This window comes from Echinococcus granulosus (genome assembly GCF_000524195.1).
Source record: "Echinococcus granulosus chromosome Unknown EG_S00065, whole genome shotgun sequence".
Classification (NCBI taxonomy): Eukaryota; Metazoa; Platyhelminthes; class Cestoda; order Cyclophyllidea; family Taeniidae; genus Echinococcus; species Echinococcus granulosus.
The window spans coordinates 133,661-152,185 of NW_020170445.1; the positions used below are offsets into that span (position 1 = coordinate 133,661).

An 18,525-nucleotide genomic window follows, 5' to 3' on the forward strand; every position below is an offset into this window, starting at 1 on the left:
GGGGGTGAGAGAATTACAGGGAGGCGAATAGTAGGGTGGGAAGGAGGAAGGGAGATGAGAATGTAGCGAGACTTCGGGACTCCTTATATGGACATAGGGAAAGGATCGCTATTCACATGTAAGCCGGAAGCTTAGCAGAAAAGGGAGAAGAATGAGCCGAAAAGGAATAATAGTTTTTTTCTTCCTGGGGTGTTTCTGCACGCAGTGAAGGACGTGGTGTTGAAGTGCTAAGGCAAATTCGGGGCCATAAAACGAGAGCAGGAATTGATGACTGAAGCAGCTGGTGAAGGGTTAGAATAGGAGTCAAATTTACAGTCGACTTCGGGGGAGAAGTCAAGGCCCGAACGCAACGGCAGTGCATGAATGGATGATCGGAGGAATTGGACCAATTTAGCAGGCAGACGGTGGGACTCACTGAAACACTACAGCAGCCCTTGGTGGATGCTACCTGGGGGCGTTTGTCTTCACATACTAATGACGAATAAGACGTGTTCATCCAACTCCTCTCTTCTTCGTGGCAGCCTTACCTCATAACGAGCCCAGCTAAGACGCTTTGTTCGCCTCAACTCGCATAATGTTATGACCTCCTCACGATCACTGTCACAAATATGTGACGCCGCTACTTTACTCACATGAAATCGTTGTCACAAGTATGCGATAGCCTATTCTCTGTCAGTCAGTGCTAGCTGATTGTTGGGGCAGGACAGCGCCTTCTGCGCAGCAACAGTTAAGTTGGCCGGGCATGTGGAAGAGCGCTAAGCCATCTGAGTTGGTCCTGCGGTCGACGCCCTTGCGATGCAGCATCAGACAAATGGGAATGTCAAAAGTACTAGTGCGCACCGCGTTTGGACTTTCTTTATTCTATCTTGTCAGTTCGTCTTCCGTATTTCTGCTTTTGAATATTTTCTGAAGTTTCCATTAAATCTATTCTCTTTTATGCACAAACGTTGAAAACTTTGTCATTTTGGGTAGGCTATTTTTGTAAAGTTTAATGATAGCTAATTTAGGCATTTTTAAAAATATTCCCCGAGAAGAAAGAGACTAATTAATGCCTACAGGTTATTACAGTTTTATTGTAAAAATGCATATAAATCAAGTGCATGTTTTGTTTAAAAAAAATTAAGCATTTTACATAACTTTATTCTTCTTTAAGTCGATTGCAAAGTATTCGGATAAATCTCAATCCTCTCTTTAATACAAACAAACATTTTCTTTAAACGGTTAATAGACAACGCAAGTGGGAGATGCCGAAATTTCTTGCGTAGGTTTTGTTATTTGCCCCTTTTGTTTGCAGTCTGGTGTTTGCCTGATTTTGGCCCTATTTCTCTCCTCCATCCGGCTATTTAAACAAAATAAATATACAAACAGCGTTTCGCAGCTGATTTGCTACCACTTTTGCCCAAAATTTGCTAATTTTTTGTTCAGGCGACGTGTTTTTTTGTTGATGTGTGGAGGGACGATTGCTTTGGGGTTAATTATAGCCTGCTGTGAGGTTTTTGTTGTCATAAAGTCTGCTCCATTTATTATTTAATACCTGGGAAGGAAGATCCTTCCTTCTTTTTCGACTGAAATTGCTTGTCAGAATTTTCATTGTCAAAGGGTGTTTTTGGTCAGTGACCTATACAATCAATTTGTCGAGAGCTGCTGGTTTCCTCTTTTTTCCTTCTCAACACCCCCTTGGCTCGCTCCATATCTCGTGAATTCCTTAGTACTATTTTACTTTATCCACCCAATTATAACAATTTTTATGAATTTGCGCTGCTTCTTCTTGAGGGCATTTGGTCTGCGGTGCACCGTCCCCTTCCCTTATTACCGAAGTACAGAAGAGCTGAGGGGCTACCGGCATGGCCCAGAGGTTATTCCGCCCAGCGGAAGTACAACCGGTTGAGCCTTCGATGCCCGTGTTACCGAAACTGAGGGCTAAACAAGCACAGTGTTTCGTGCCGTCACCCGACGACAACCGAATGAGACTGAGGCTTACTTTGAAGTGTTCACCTTCCTCATCATTGTTTCTACCGGCTCGTCATCTGTCACTTTCTTCCTTCTTTTGTAGCTTTGGTAAATCCAATTGTGCCCCCGTAGCCAAGTTACGTGATCGTAGGGTTTTGCTGTTCTTCCGCAACTGCATTTAGGCGCAAGATTAGACTTACGTTTTTTACCCCCTTTTGCCTTTGCCCAAACACCTCGTTGCGATCGACGTATAAAGGAACTTTTTAGGCGAAGGAAAGTTATTTGCAACTCCTTTTGGTGGCTAAGACAAACAATTCAGCGTTGCGCCGGCAAGTAAAGTTGATTTGGCGTTATCCTGCCAAAACTGGCAGAACCGCTTCTCCAAATTATTGATTTTTGGTGGTGTGTGAAGCATCTGTCGTGGGTATTTCTCGGTACCACCGTAGATGGTAGGCAGTGTTGTCAATGCGTAACCACACCAAGCTGATATGCTCTAAGTCACCCTATGCGACACCGTTAAAAGTGCAGTCAACCTCGAGTGTAGTTAATGTGCTTGTCATTTTATTGTCAAACTATGCGTCATCTGTCATGCGCGAGCCTCCTCAACTCCTTCAACTTGAAGGCTGCCTCAGCGACAACTTCATGTCAAATTACCGCATCAATTGGTGAAGAAGGTTCTAGAAGGCGTTTGTAGAGGTTTTTTACTTCCGCGATTTTAAGAGTCAGGATACTTTGTGATCCGTACCCTTTGATCTATCTATCCATTCCGTATCCATCTACCGATCGCCTATCGCCCATTTGTCCATCCTTTCACCCATTTACCTGCCAATCTACGAATCCGTCAACCTGTTTACCACGGATCGGTGAATTTTTTTACCAAATATCTAGCCTGACTCATCTATCAATTTCTCCAATTATTTGTCCGCCTAACCACTTCCCCTTTTTGTTTACACCTGGGCTACTTCCCAGTATGGATATAGGTGTGCTTAGAAGACTGTGGAATACTGGACTGTGGCTGCTAACTCCTTTTTTCTCCACCTCATGCAGCACACAAGTAAACTATCCGACTTCACATGCATTAAGACCGTTGGAACGGGCTCCTTCGGTCGCGTCTGTCTGGCTCAACACAAAAACAACAGGCGGCATTACGCCATCAAAATTTTGCAGAAAGCCAAGGTAATTTTTTTAACTTCCTTACCTCAAAGGAGGAGGACACAGGCAAAGTTATCAGACAGACGCTTTTCTGTATATGTTTGTGATCAAATGCTGCCAATCACGCACTCAGTAGCAGTAGACATCAAAGGTCTTGTCCTTGTTATTATCGGACACACAGGCCCAAAACAAACATGTCAGCAGTTCGGTGAGGGTTTCAGATCACCGGAACCGAGTGGCAGAGCGGTACAGGGGGAAGCATAATCATGAAAGCTTTCAAAATCACCCACTTCTACATTGTACAGGAGTCATGCAAGGCAACAACTTCCGTCAGAAGTAATCTCACTAGAGCTCCTCATTAATGCTACAGCGGTGGATAGCTTTTTATTTTTAAAAAAACTCGTTTTTTGCATTTATCACCCTCTTTTTTCCTGTCTTTTATAGATTGTTAAATTAAAGCAGGTGGAGCACACCTTGAATGAGAAAAAAATCTTGTCCTGCATTACGTTCCCCTTTATTGTCGCCCTCAAAACGTACTTCAAGGTACGTGGTGATGCGGATTTTGAATGCGGTGACTCTCCTCGCTTGTTCCCTTTTTTCTTTCCCCCTTTTTTCATTTCAGGACAATTCAAACCTTTACATGGCTCTTGAATTTATCAATGGTGGTGAATTATTCTCTCTCATTAGAAGAGAAGGAAAATTTAGGTAAGGTTGCCACCCATCACTTCTCAAATCTGTGTGTGGGTGGTGGGAAGCAAACTTTTTCTATTAATAGACTTGAAATGGCAATAATCTTACTTGAAGACTTATTTAAAAATATTCTTGTACTTTTTTATCCCTTTAAGATTTCATAGAAATATTGTAATGTTAATTTTTTTTTCCTTGTTAAATATCACCAAAAGTCTGGAATGTTGATGAGTCATGCCCCGGAGCCATTGAGATTTGAGTTAAAAAATGAGAAGCATATATACTACATACTTCTGTGTTTCTGCGTCTAACCTTTAGACGGAAGACGTCATTCGGTTGTGACTACTTTTCGAGAGACCTTGTTAAACAGAGGTAACGTCATTTAGAGGAGGCTAAACTGGCGATAAAAAACAGGAGGGAGAAGCCAGACAACACCTAGTATCATTTGCCATTCACTCCTTTGATCGCTCATACCACTGACTGGGCACGTGGACAGGTTTGGCATCCAACCTGTCGCCTTATTTACCATAGTCATTTTGTTATCCTCTCATTGTGTTACCTCCTGCGTCATCTTATTTTTTATGGATGCGAAATTTATTTAGCCCGACCCCTCCCCCCCAAAAGACAAGACAATTTTATTTACTTATACATAATGAATGACACCAAAGGTGGATCAAGGCTATGGTAGCCACCGCCAGCATGGCAGAGCCTGCAACACGTGACCACGTGGCATTCATCGGCCCAGCATTCGTGACCGCTGTGCTGCGTGGACAATTGTCTACCCGCGGCATTTTTTAGCTACAGTGAAGCCCGCCCTCTCTCTAATAGCATAAATCTTCCATCGTGCCGTGTATGCTGCATTATTTTGCAAGCACCGCGTGTGTAATTCGGTGAAACTTTAGACGGACACTAGGTACTAGTGTGTAGACTGCAACTGTGAAAATTGGTCCAAAGCCGATTCTGTTTTTACCTCTCCCCCCATTTGTCAGAAGGCATGGAGGTGAAAAAGGGAAAAAAGCCCCCCCCCCCCCTTGTTTTTGCCAGCTAACTTAATTTGGGGGTGAGTTTTACTAATTTGTGGGCATTCCTCATTTCTCCATTTTTTAAGCTTACCATACATGCACACTTATTATGATATGCTTTCTGATTAAGAGGCGAAAAATTGCCACAAATGCACACGTGCGCTTTGGTTTCTTTTTTCTCCTCTTTCCTTCTCGAAAACAGCAGCGTTGACATTAAGACTGGCTAAGAAAATGTGAAATAGCCACCTGGCAATAAAAGCGACTGCTGGAAAAGATGAGTCATGCAAGTCAATCTGTAAAGCAGAACACGAAGATGGCGCATAATTCTAGCAATGAAATCGCTTGACTGACCACCTCATTAGGGTTTGCGAATGTGAACACTTCCGTCCACACGTTCCAAACGCATGTATCACTTCGACAATTCTGATGCATCACCTCTGCATGTCTGACGTCCCTAGACACTTTAATTATGCTAATTTTGGCTTTGATGTTAACTTTATGCTCTTTTTTGTCGATGGGGCTTAGAGAGGACACAGCACGGTTTTACGGAGCTCAGGTTGTGCTTGCGCTACAATATCTGCATTCCATGGATATCGCTTACAGAGATTTGAAACCGGAAAACCTCCTCATTGATAAACATGGATATCTAAAAGTTAGTTCCCTTTTGAATAATCTTAACTGCATGTTCCGATAGTTAATTGGTGGTCTTCAAGGTCAAAGACCAATATAAAGAAACAATAGATGCTAAAAGCATCTGAATAAATTGTATGTAAACAAAAAAGCAAAAGAAAATTGTGAGAAAAATATTTTCCAAACAATTCAAAGTTGAAACAAACCTAACGGCAAAAATTGCAAATTACTAATAAAAAGCTAATTAAAAGAAATTAATTCAACGAATATAGAGCAAATAAGAGACATACACGTATTCGTCAAAAACCATTGGAATTTTTTGTTTGAAGGAAACTTCAAAGAAAGAATTGATAATTACAATTTGATGAGGCTATTTCACAAAATAAATCAGGAGTGGAATTGTTGTGGGATCGAAAGTGCCCGTGAAGAAGATCTCAAAAAAATTGATTGATTAGGTTGCCGAATTCTTTCACACACTACAAGTTATCTAAATTTTGGGTGGAATATTCATGTTTTTTATCATACATTCAATGCCCCCTTTCGAAGCGCAGTGCAAATTTAAGCCCTTGCTAATTTTTTCGGGTTCTAGAAAAATTGACTTATTGCATCAGATTAGACTGTTTGCTTGCTTTTCTTTAAAGACCGAATTTAAAGTAGCGTATTTTTACCAAAGGCTACCTTTCCTTTCTACAAAAGAACAATTTGATTAGGTCAATGGTCTTCCCACTTTTGCCTAATGTTATGGCTGAAACGAAGGGAAGGGTTACTGATCTTAATCCAGCCTTAATCCTCCTTTGTATACTGAGGAAAGTTGTACTTTTGCTACAAGAAATACAACATCACCTTTCAATTTTAAATCAAAATTAATGGTCCAGCTTTTATTTGCCATCGGGCAGACCTAATTTGCTTTGATCGCCCCTAGACAGATTTAAGTAAACACCAAGTAATCGCGTTTCCCTCTTTTACAGTTAACCGATTTTGGCTTTGCAAAAGTCGTTAAAGGCAGAACCTGGACCCTTTGTGGAACTCCAGAATACCTTGCCCCCGAAATCATCCTCAGCAAAGTAAGTTTTTTCCTAATTTCTTGCAATCATTTGAAATTCATGTGTCATGCAATGCTACCATGGAAACAGCATAGATCAAAGCAACTTAGTATTCGGTAAGGAAGCAACATAAACAAACTCCCATTCTGTCTATGTGCTAAGTAAATAGGCTAGAGCAGACCAACAGCGAAGGATGCAGTTCTTTACTGTTCGCTCTCTGTCCTCTTTAGGGCTACAGTCGGGCCGTCGATTGGTGGGCTGTTGGCGTTCTGATTTTTGAGATGATTGCCGGCTACCCCCCATTCTTTGCTGATCAGGCTTTACAGGTTTACGAAAAAATTGTTGCTGGAAAGGTATGTTTATGCTTTTTGAATAAAAAGTCCCGTTGCTGCCTAGCTGTTGAGGGCCAGACCAATTGCAGTAGAATCAATGGTGCATTCAATAATTTATCTTCTACTTAAACGTATTAGTAGCCAGTATATTCCAGGCTGACTTCCTGTCAAGTTTTCAAACAGTACTGAATTGTTTCGATATTTTTGCCTGTGTCAAATTAGGTCCGATTCCCCTTTTTCATGAGTACGGATGCCCGAGCTCTGCTCAGCAACCTGCTTCAAGGCGATACGACAAAACGTTATGGTAACATGCGAAATGGTGTAGCGGACATCCAGAGCCACGTCTGGTTCACCAGCATTGATTGGATTGACATTCTGGACCGCAAGGTGAGAGGATTCCATTGTCTATAAACCCCAAGTAAAGGACAGTCCCGCCTACATTTCGATAGCTTTTCTGTTGAGGATTTGGTGTAGGCTCAGTCATCCACAGGATATGTCTTCTTGCTGTGATATTCCACCAGACTGTTGATATCTCAGTTTTGGTAGCCGTTCCTATGATTCCGGGTCACATCTAAGTCTGGATCCTTGATTTACGTATGACTTTTCATAAAACGGCACAAGATACGAGGTCTTCTGTGGTAAGGGTACGAGCACTTACCGTTTCGAGGAGTTAATCCACGTTGGGTATCTTGAGGGTCAGCATTCCAGCAACCATGAAGAAGTGAAACACTGGATACACCCAAGAGGACCATAAATTGATTTCTTCCTAATTTCAAGGTGAAGCCGCCTTACGTACCCCACGTGAAGGATGACGCAGACGCTACACACTTCGATGACTACCCAGAAGAGGAGATCGTGGATGCCACCACCACCACCACCACACCCAAGATCCTCTACGAAGCAGAATTTGCGGATTTCTAGCGTCGCCAGAAAAGCTCAAATAGATGGAAAATGGAATTCTGCTCCTCAATCCCTCCCCACCTCAACCGCCCCCATTTATGACAGCTTTTGTAGCATTCAGAAAGGCAACAAGAAAAAAATCATCCACCAAAACGACTGGAGGGGATGATTTTACCTCCTCCTTTTCCTTTACTCTTGATTAAAAACTCCTCTGAAATCTCCACCTCTTTCTCCTTTTCCAAATTCATCGTCTACCCGTCTGTCTACCCTTTTACCAGTATGTCCACCTGCCTATCCACCGTGTACATAGTGACATGCAGGAATGCCAGATTGATGATGATAAAATTGATTAGTTAAAAGAAAACGTTTCTGAGAATCTTTCCCCATTTTTTCCATTTCCCTTATTTAACAAAGTTGGGATCGTGTGGTGGCAGCGAGACCCCCCAAGAACACCTTGGATAACATGGCCGCAGTCTCCATGGCATTCTGCTCATGTCATCTCAAATAGCAGTCTCCAAAGCATCCTCTTGCAACAGCGATGATAAACACACGTCTAACTAGGCAGACCTCTCGCGTCTTCCCGAACAATTGGGCAAGCTACATCAGTGGTGGCACTAGACAAACCCACTGTAGGTAAGGAAAAACCCAAACCTTGCTAGTCGGACAGCACGAAGCGATGGTATAGGAGGGCATCCAATGTGAGTCACCTGAACCGGCACGTCGACACTTGGCAGCTACCCGAATTTCCAGTCCCGCATAATTAACAGCAAGTAAAACAAGGTTATAACCAAAAAGCGTGACAGCGTCTGTGAAGGTGCCACCTGCATCTACTTACCTGAAGGTACTGATTTACCAGCCCCCAATGGAGAAGCGATCGCTCGCCACGTTCTAGGGAGGCGAGTGAATACCAGAAAGGGCTTCATTAAGCCACCTCAAATACTGTCTCGCTGATGGCTCTGTGGTCCACAAAAAACCCCCTCGTTTTCAACCATCATCCAAAGAGGCCTTCGAGAAAGGCCAATCTCATGGAAGCCGTCTTCCCTTCTGTTTATAAGCCTCAAGCACTTTCACATCATCCGACTTTCAGCTATTACATAGATAATACTACTCGCCTGTCAAAAGGAGTACGCCGGCAGAGTATAAATAGGACATTTTTATTACTTTTACATAGCAACAACTCGCAGATTAAACACTAAAATTCAATATAGTGCGTCCAGATCCCGATAACCGTTACTCCGATTGCTTTCATGCCTGCAAAATCGGAGACAGGATCCCATTTGGTGGTCAAAAAATGATGACGTGAGAAGAGTAGAAATACGAGGGGAAAAGGAGACTCACCTGTAGTACCTGCTCCCACCACCGCCCCACCTTTGCTCCGCGACCCACGGATTCGGTCGGCCATAGCGACGTTGACTAGTTCCGCCGGAAATACCACGATTGAAGGAGCGACCAAATCCGTTACTACGTGAATGCCAATAACGTGTAGAATGTGATGATGGTGGCAGGTCATCACGACCGCCACCGCCACCAGAAGCCTGCTGACGGCCTCGTGGAACATCTCCACCTCCAACATCGTCTTCAGCTCCGGAGGAGACAGAAGAGGGAGCTGCAGCAGCGGTGGTATAACCGATACTTCTTTTGCGAACTGGAAGGCGTCTTCGAGGTGGACGCATCAACTCGGGTCGCAGTGGATCCAGAAGGAAATTGTTGAAGAAGTGGGCCTGTGGAAGAAAAAATAACGCTAATCACAATCAAGTAAACGGAGTGTATGCAAATAGACCTCTACGTGGAGCTCCACTGCCAGCTCCACCGTACCTCCATGCTTTACTAACGGAGATACCTGCAACCACATCTGTCCTACAAATGAAGCAAATTAGCACCATATCGATGACAGCGGCGGTGAAACTGCTCCAGACTTGAGTTCTGGCACAGTGGTTGGTAATGCGGCGTGTTCGGCTTTGAGCTCATTGCAAAGATTCAAAAGGAACTGCTTATGATGTGTGTCTAAAACCACTGAGTCATGAGCGCCAACTGATGATTAGAGCCATTCACTATTTAAAGGAAACCAGAAACAAGCCAGATGCACCTGGACAGAATTGGACAAATCAAACGCCAGAAAGGGTTACTGTCCTCGACTGTCTTGTGACACACACACACAGAGAACTCAAACTTCAAGAAGCAAAAAGGGAGAGCAGAAAAATAATCACTCACATTCTCCTTCTTCGCCTCCTCCACCTTCTCCGCGTGCTTGTTCAAAATGTGCTTTCGCACGAATCCTGGGCCACGAAATTTCTTGTCGGACAACGGACACACCCAGATTACGTCACTAAAAGGAGGGAACGTGAATTTATAAAAAAATGAGGCAACCAAACGCACACTTTCCGCTTCTTCCGTTTGGTATTGGCCTTGATGAAGGCTTCCACAACCTCGGCTGCATCCCGATAGCCGAGGAGACGCAATCGACGCTCGTTTGTATCCATTTCACGCGTCTCCGATGGTTGCTGTTGTTCGGCGTTTTCGACCAAATTTGTTGCCGATGGGGCGGAGGAGGAAGCGTCCTCCTTTTGCTCGGTCTCTCGGAGCTTCGCTATCGTCCCCACGGATAGGGGAGTGACAAATCGAAATATCCGACTGATTTGACGAGCAAATACCTGTGATTTTAGTAAAAGGCACTATTTAACTGACGACTTGGCTGATGAAACTATACAGTTGAGACTTCTATCTCACCTTATGAGCAGAGCGTCCTGAAGCCTCCTTACCAAAGACTGGTGTCGGCGGTGACGGCATTAATCTCAGCACAGTCGGCGCCGTCGCCGTTGCAGGCAGCTTCGAGGGTCGAACATGGAAAATACCGCAAGGATGGGGCATATCACTCTCTCTTGGATACAAAGCTGGAGCGTAAAAGTCCACAGAGTAGACGAGACGGAGGTAGAGCAAGAGCTGGTCCAACGCTGCCGCCAGTTCAGCATCGCCTTCCTCTTCTTCTTCCCTTGTGGAATTCCTTTCGTTTCTTGCGGGTAGCATCATTACCTCCTCGTCCGGGTTACTCTCATCCACTAGATAATCAGTAAGATTCTCCAATAACGGATTTCCTGTGCTCGCAGCTAGACCGACCAGCGCACTCGCAGCGCCAATCAAGCTGCCCCATCGGGGATCCAGCTCCGATGACCTTGGGATAGACCAATCCGATTGCCCCTCAAGGGGTTTCCACGGGGTCCACACCTCGTCCAAACGTCCAACTAGTCGTGCAGCCATCACCAGATGGCGACGCATTACGGACTTACTGGAAATAGGGTTGAAGTGAGAGGTGGTGGATTTCGCAGTAGCCATGAGAGTTGTAGCAAGGCGTGTTGAAGCGCGAACACGGTCCAAGTTGAAGGGACCGGGAAGAGTGCTTGCGGTCGAGAGGGCGGCAGCAAGGTGGCTCGCCTCGGAGGGAACTGAGGAGGAGGAATCGGCACGAAGACGAGAGACCAAAAGACGGATAAATTCAAGAGGTGGGGTGGAAGTAGGGGAGGTGGGAGTGGCTGTGAATGTGATCCAGGCTGGACGGTGTAGAATGAGGGAAGCGCCGAGTGATGAGACGGGGCCGTCACTGAGAAATTGATTAGGGGCTACTGGAACTGGAGTTGGCTCGTAACAAGCGAAGCGGAGAAAGTCGGGATGTTCGGAGAGCAGCTAAAGAAGAGATAAACACTATCATTCGCCCCATTCATCAATAATGAAATGTTCCATTTCCTCAAGCAATACTAAAGGGGGAAATTGGTGCCCACTTCATTTATAGTAGAATATTGGTAGGAAAGCATGGAAATTCACCTCTGGAGAACACTGTCAGGTAAATGTTCCATTTAGAGTAAATGTACAGTTAAAACGAACTGAAAACGATGCTCTTTTAAAGAAACACCCAAAAGAACAAATATGTTGAATCATTTTACTAAATGTAAACTCTTGAGGAAGTCGTTTAGTAGAGGAGTCAGTGCCTAGCGTTGATAGCTGATTACCACATGTTACAAAAAAAATTGGGACGATTTCTCCTCCTTTTGGGATGTTAGGATATAAAGCGGTTAAACAGTGCCGAAACCAGTTCTTTGCGAGTTATTCAACCATAGGTAAGCCAAAACAGGGCTGTTAAAATCCGAATTGCGGACTAAGGATTCAACATTCACACCATCTAGGTTACCAGACAAGAAGCAAAAACGAAATTTGCTCTTCAATTGTTCCTCTGTGTGGACAGTAGCCTTTACCTGTCACAATTGCGTGAGGTGATCCACTCGCTATCTACTCGACATTTCTAGGGCACGCAGAAGTAATAAATGCAAAGGCCTTATGAATCATGAAACCACTCTTCACGGAAAAAAACGGTCAATACATGGAAAGAGTTACGCAGGAAGGGACGAGAAACAGTGAAAATAAGAAAACTCAAAAATAAGCTTACCTCAACGTTACCACATCGAAAAATCAACACAAAATCGGCCCAAGAGTTTTTAATTGAAGTAAATTACTTCTAAACCTTGAAATCATGTTCTTGATTTAGACTTAAGGGCACTTGAGTATTGACAACTCTACAAACACGTCGAAGCGATAAAAAGGGACCACCCAGCTCACTGTTTCAACTGTAGCACGATGCACGCTGAGTGGAAGGTAGGGCAGATAGACAACTCGCGTAACATGAAGCGGTGGAGGTCGGGTGGGTGCCTCTTTCGAGTACTCCCCTTTGGTACCCACTTCCTCCTCCTTCCCTTCGACAATTTCCATCTTCTCAACAGCTCCTTCCACTCCCACTTTGACATCCTTATGGTGCTCATCCTCCTGCTTACGTTCCATGCTTTCCTCATTCCCCTCCTTCTGTATCACAGTGTCCGCCCTTGAAGGTGACGCCGATTTTGAAGACGAAGAAGTAGAGGAAGAGGCAGATGATGAGGAGGTGGAGGAAGAGACGGAAGAGGAGCTGCGACTTCGAGAGCGCGCGGAATGCGACGAGGACGCTGCTGATGATGAAGACGATGAAGAAGACGAAGAATGCGATGAAGCAGCAGAGGCAGAGGAAGAAGCGGAGGAGATGGAACTAGAAGCGCTGGAGTCGCTATCATTTCCTTCGTTATTATCATCCCCCTCACCCCTCGTCTTCTTCTGATTATTCCGTAAAGGAAAGCAAGGTAGAGGTGAAGGGCGTAAGTGTAAAAAGGATGTTACACATTTCTCCTTTCCAACATACACGGTTGCGCTTGGTAGACTTCTTTGGTGAATGCCTACTAGATCCAGGCGTCAATGATCGCCTTTTTAGGGGCTGGGATGTGATGGCTGTAGATGCTTGAGATGTCTGCCTTCTCGCATCTACGCTATTACCGTTCGTCGCCAGAGAACTTGGATCAAAAGTGTCCAATTCAGCTAAATCTTCAGAGGTGCCACCGGACAACAAAATTGCAACTGAAAGGGAAAAAAACACTGCAGTGAGTCAAAAAAAGTTATAAGCAAAAAATATATGCTGGGGACTGACATTGATCAAGAAGTTTCGTAATGGCTGCTCTTTCCTTGTACACCAAAGAGATGCCCTTAAAAAAGCCCTCGTCACGCATTTTCCTAAAAACCTCAAAACGTGCCACCAGTGTGGATCTCTGTTTCTCTTTTGGTACAATATAGTCAGGGTGGTATTTGTCACGAAACCTACAAATGACAAAATTTGCGTAAGGAAATTAGACAAACCATGCACTATTTTTGTGACGATCGAACTGATCTGAAAGTTGGTCTTTTAAAAATCCGCCAACGTATGCACTGTACTTTTGAGCACCGTCCTCATCCGTTAAGGAGGATTCATCAAAAGGCTCCAAAAACTTTGACAAACGCATCATCTTGGGGGCAAATGTTGGCTGCAGAAAAGTAGTGCTTTCATTCTTTTGAATGACTTCTATGGCGAATAGGTCGGACTGCTCACAATTATTCGTTTGTGAGCCGCCCCGTCTACTTCTGCTTTTCTCATCAACCACAGTCATCGCTCGCTTCATAAGCGCGCGCTATTCGCAGTCGCTTGACGGGAATCTGTCCTTAATTCGTTTGTTAAAAAACCGGCAAATTATCCTTGTAATCGACAATAAATTAAATCTCGTTTTAATGCTCCATTTTAACTCGTTCATTTTATGAAACTTTATTCCGTCAAATCAGATAAATAATGGACTATAGATGGTGTAAGTAATCAAAATAAATGGGTGCGAAAATTATCTTGATTCATGGGAAGATGTGATAGGCTTACTGATGTTAAAGAAAACTAAAATTCTGCAATTTTGACTTTTAAGTATATGATGTACTACACAATACTTATTTTACTGTATTATTTCCTGAACTCTGTTGGTAAAATCACGTATTTATATGCCTTCCTCATTAAAGTGCTTTAGAATTAACTCTGCGGATACAAATGGTAAGCTCCTCATTTTAATATGGAGAATTCTGCTTAAAAAATTATCGCGTCTCCTATCAAAAGAGTGGTCTGCACAAATGAAATCCCATATTTTGCTCACTCGATTCGGGGCCGAACATTTTGTATTGAACAAATTTTCGTAACAGTATATCAATCTCCCGGCTTATACCCTATAGTTTTCCCCACCCGACAAACGTGCTTCTCTGTCGGGTAATTAATGGCTATCCTAAGTATTTATTAGGCATTTATTCGAGCCTCATTTTGTGCAACCTTCTCATGTTTGTTCCTTTCATTGTTCTTCTGTTCCTACCATCATTTGAGAGTAAGTATGAAGGGTGGTTTTCTCTACTTACCTCCATTTAAATATGCGGTGTAATCTCTTTACTTAAATATATTATTTCTACCTATTTTTATACTTCCTTTCGTAATCGCACTTCATGAGAAGTAATGCCTTCCCGCATGAAAAGATATAAGTAGAGTAAAAAACTGTCTTCCATTTTAGAGACTCAAACAAAAGCATGTACGATAAGTAGAGCTTGTAAACAGTACAATGAGATCTGCACAATTGGCGCCTGTTGTTTCCCTTTGAGTTGTATTACCACTGATAACGTTGGAAGGGGATTTTGCATATAATTTTACAAAGCATTTTCTGAAAATGCACGAATATTTGTTATTTTCTTGATGCTCAAATGTATTTTTTTGCATTTGTGGCATATTTAAAATTTGCTTCTCGGAGTCCCTCCCTTAAGCAGTGCATCGTGTCTTCCACGGGGTCGCGATAAGCCCAAGTAGTTAAAAGGCACATATATTATTGGCGTACAGAGGAGCCAGAAGGCTGCTAGTTAGCGTCGGAAGCGATGCCATAGAGCAGGGCGTATGTTCAACCCGCCATATCTAAAGTGCCTGGGTTGTTTAACACAGCCAAACAAAACACAAAATCACTTTAGCAGAATGGAGTAAAACACACTACTCAGGTACAGAGGAATTGAGAATCCGTGACAGTATAATGGCAAATTTCGAGTGGTGAGGTGCGCATCTGAACAAAGACTGGACTGTTAAGCCAAAATGATTGCTGGAAAAATGGATTTTTTGTTGGGGCTAAATGAAGGTTACTGGCATCTGCCTCTCCGAACGCCATACCTCAGGGGAATGCACACGAAGGGGTGACAGCACTGCGTTTCATACAGGTAACACACCTTGTCTTTTGCAATACACTCAAATCCAATTGTGCATTCCTTTGTCAAATCTAAAAAAGAAGAGCACAACGATTACCTTCAATCTCGCATAACTTTGCGTTTTATACTATGGAGAGTTTCGCTAAAGGTATTCGAATGACCACCAGCTAAACCCTCTGCGATCACCCCATTTTAACTGTCAAACCTTTAAAGGACTCAGCTGGTGATAAAACATTGCGCTTTTTGCGTAAAATTATGCGACCAAGCTTTGTGATTACTTTAAGACCATAGGAATAGATGTGACTGAAGAATAGATGAATTTAATTAAGGCGAACGCGTGATCAGATCAAAAGAGGACGAATGGATGGATACGGGATGGATGGATATGTCGACAGACAATCGGGTAGGTCTGTGGTTTTCAAATAAACATGGAATGGATAGATGAAAATGATAGAAATTTCTGCACCTAATTGTGAGCGACGAATGCATTCGCCAAAGTGGGCTGACAGGCAGATTCCAAGTTGATGGATCCACGGAACAACGCCATGGTGCAGCATCTATCTGGATCCACAACCAGAGCTTGAACGAATTGGACACAGACTACTTATATCTACTACTCATATACACAAAGAACCTTCTCATCCCTACTGAAATCACGAGCCTCCAAAGTCGAGTAGTCATATGGTACAGGTGTGCAACCTCTTAGAGTCGATCCTCAGGGGAGCACGAAAGATACGGAACAGCTTTTCCCTATTTGCTGCCACCTGATGGATAAATCTGCGGGTAGTGGGCTGAATAGATTGAGGGGAAGTTGGAAGGAGAACAAATAATCTTCCATATTAATTTGTTTAAAACAAATTCCTAAGTGTTTCGGAAAGATAATTTTTCGAAGCGATGCACGGCCTGCCTACTTGCAGGTCTCCATGCTAAGGTCACGGAGAAACTGCGTCTTACAGAACGCCCCACCACCGGGCACAGTAGATGCGATAAACGATGAAGTCATCGCCGCTCACTGGAAAAAGGTTGTAGACGGCTAGACCCACCTAGGGGCCACTAGGGTCAACACTGAACGCATTCGGTGTAGAGCCAACCACTTTTGCCAGTTGCTGGTAATATCTTGCCGATATTAACGAAGAGAGTGATGAACGAAGAGTGATGATGAAGACAGTCGAAAACTATTCTGCTTGCTTGGTGGCATTAGGCGGACAGTGCAAGGAAGAGTATGTGATGGAAGTGTGGAAAAGTTTTCGTGAAGATGCTGGATTGCTGGGGCTCATTTGACCTTCATGATAAAAGGATGTGTTTACTAAAGAAATCAGGGATGATTGCATGAAGAAGTGGATCTAAGAGAGGTGAATGGATTCAATTTAGGTCAACAGGCAAACATATCCTTCATGCAAGAATTCGACGGAGATGGATGGACTGACGAGTAGGTGAACGATTCCGCGATGGTTAAGGGATGTGGGGATGGATGGATGGATTTGGGATAGTCGAATAGATAAGGTCCTGGATTTCATTGCTTAGAAATGGTATAAATCCACGACCCTCCAATTTCTCCTCAAAATCATTTGCAGTATGTTCCTTACTCAAGCTACCAACCAAATGAAACCTTTTGTCAATTCCTCGCACTGCAGCATTCCAAGCTGTCCAGCTTTTCAGCATTTACCATCAAGAATTGGTTAAGGCAAATGCGACTTACAAATGGCGACCTGTAGTAGCACAACAACCACCAAAATGTGTTGCAAAGTGGAAAAACTCATAATTTTTCCTCTGTTAATGTTCCAACACGTTTTACACGTCACAAAGGTGATTTATTGACCGCAGTGCAACAAAAATATGCGCCTTGGAGCACTTTTTCCCTGCTAGAAGAAAAGGTGGCAACATTTATTGGTTCTTCTGTCAACTGGGTCACAGCAGTGCGCCGATAGGTATAAAGATACACAACAATAGCCAAACCTTCCCATTCTCGTGCAGATTGGTTTCTGGGATCTCTGGTGTAGCTCTGCTACCGGGTAAGGAAATACCTCGTGCGACTCCTGTTCTGCCACTAGAAGCAAACAACGTGGCATTTGCCGGCTCCTTTCAAGGCGATTGCTCACTGCCTCGTGGAACAGTTGACTACAATCTCTTCCAAAAAAAGTAGCCTCTGGAGGAAAGAAAAAATGAGGCGGGTCCTCGTCACCTCCCAACCTTCCATTATAAGGCAGTTGCTAGCTAATCACTCTTGGTCACTTTGTAGGGGTGATTTTTCCATCTCCGTCCTCCCTGTCGTATAAAATGTCGGAAAATAGAGAAATCTCAGCCGCAATTGCTTGGCCTTCAGCCAGGCAACAAATTTGTTTGGAATTCGCCACAAACTCACGCACACACTTAGAGTTATAAAAGTGGATACAGACTTGTGGCAAGGCAGTGGCGCGTGCCTTGGAAGTGTAGGGGGTGTGCCCGGGGTTAACGAGTGGACCGATGATGTATTTCCTTCACTCAACCAACGGTTTGGAATGCAAAAGCCATTTCTTCAAAACAAACCAGCCGTTTAGTCAGTTAGAAAGCAATAAAAAAGGATGATGGGCTTATTGGCATGGCATAGCTCACTCATTCCCTCGGTAGCTGGTGCCACGACATCTTTCACAGTTGGCGTGAGGGCATAACCTTCTTGACTCAACACTTACGTCAAGCATCACTCGCAGTCCAATTCTTGGCTCCTTTAAGTAAGTATTCAAGATCAAGAACAAGGGGTCTTCTTCATCATTACCGAGCCAACTTTGAAAGATTTTATCGCCACGATCCATCCAAATGGCCAGGCTAAGCAAATGAGTTGACAAGCAACTTCTACATTATTCACCACTCACCTTCACCAGTCTTATGATTAAGGCGGATTTGAATTTCATCCGGCTCGACCAATACATGATGCACGATGGTTCGAGATGTCGGGTAGGTGGAATAATTACAGTAAAACCACACCATCAATGTGTCGAGCATTGTATATCTTTTTCCTTGGAGGTTATACAAGTCCAACTGAGAAGTTTCATCCAAAATGTCGGAAAAATGGCACAAATTAAGCGACCACCTGAAAGTATTCTCACCGAATCTGTGTACCTTCATCAAAAGACGTTTTGTTACATCTTCCAATCTGAAAGAAAAGAAGAGGGAAGAGGAGGGGAGGGGAAGATTGTAACTGATCTCCTCGTAACGAGTTAAACTTGGCCCATGAAGCACACCGAA

General features: G+C 43.7%; 2 protein-coding genes across 2 annotated transcripts; one reads left to right on the plus strand and one right to left on the minus strand. All coding sequences in view use genetic code 11, as the record gives it.

The window, feature by feature from the left end:
- Positions 1–742: 742 nt before the first annotated feature.
- Positions 743–7,737, plus strand: EGR_06877 (cAMP-dependent protein kinase catalytic subunit alpha; the record flags this gene model as incomplete). Its single annotated transcript, XM_024496126.1, has 9 exons — positions 743–832; positions 2,941–3,126; positions 3,547–3,645; positions 3,725–3,807; positions 5,337–5,463; positions 6,410–6,505; positions 6,715–6,837; positions 7,039–7,203; positions 7,594–7,737. 9 exons carry the CDS (start codon positions 743–745, stop codon positions 7,735–7,737), a joined length of 1,113 nt encoding a protein of 370 aa, XP_024349438.1.
- A 532-nt stretch (positions 7,738–8,269) lies between these two features.
- EGR_06878 (Serrate RNA effector molecule) lies at positions 8,270–13,718 on the minus strand (the record flags this gene model as incomplete). Its single annotated transcript, XM_024496127.1, has 10 exons — positions 8,270–8,343; positions 8,552–8,604; positions 9,055–9,437; positions 9,928–10,042; positions 10,093–10,367; positions 10,444–11,394; positions 12,322–12,846; positions 12,932–13,143; positions 13,214–13,380; positions 13,420–13,718. The coding sequence occupies 10 exons, from the start codon at positions 13,716–13,718 to the stop codon at positions 8,270–8,272; spliced, it is 3,054 nt and encodes a 1,017-aa protein (XP_024349439.1).
- Between the last annotated feature and the right edge of the window lie 4,807 nt (positions 13,719–18,525).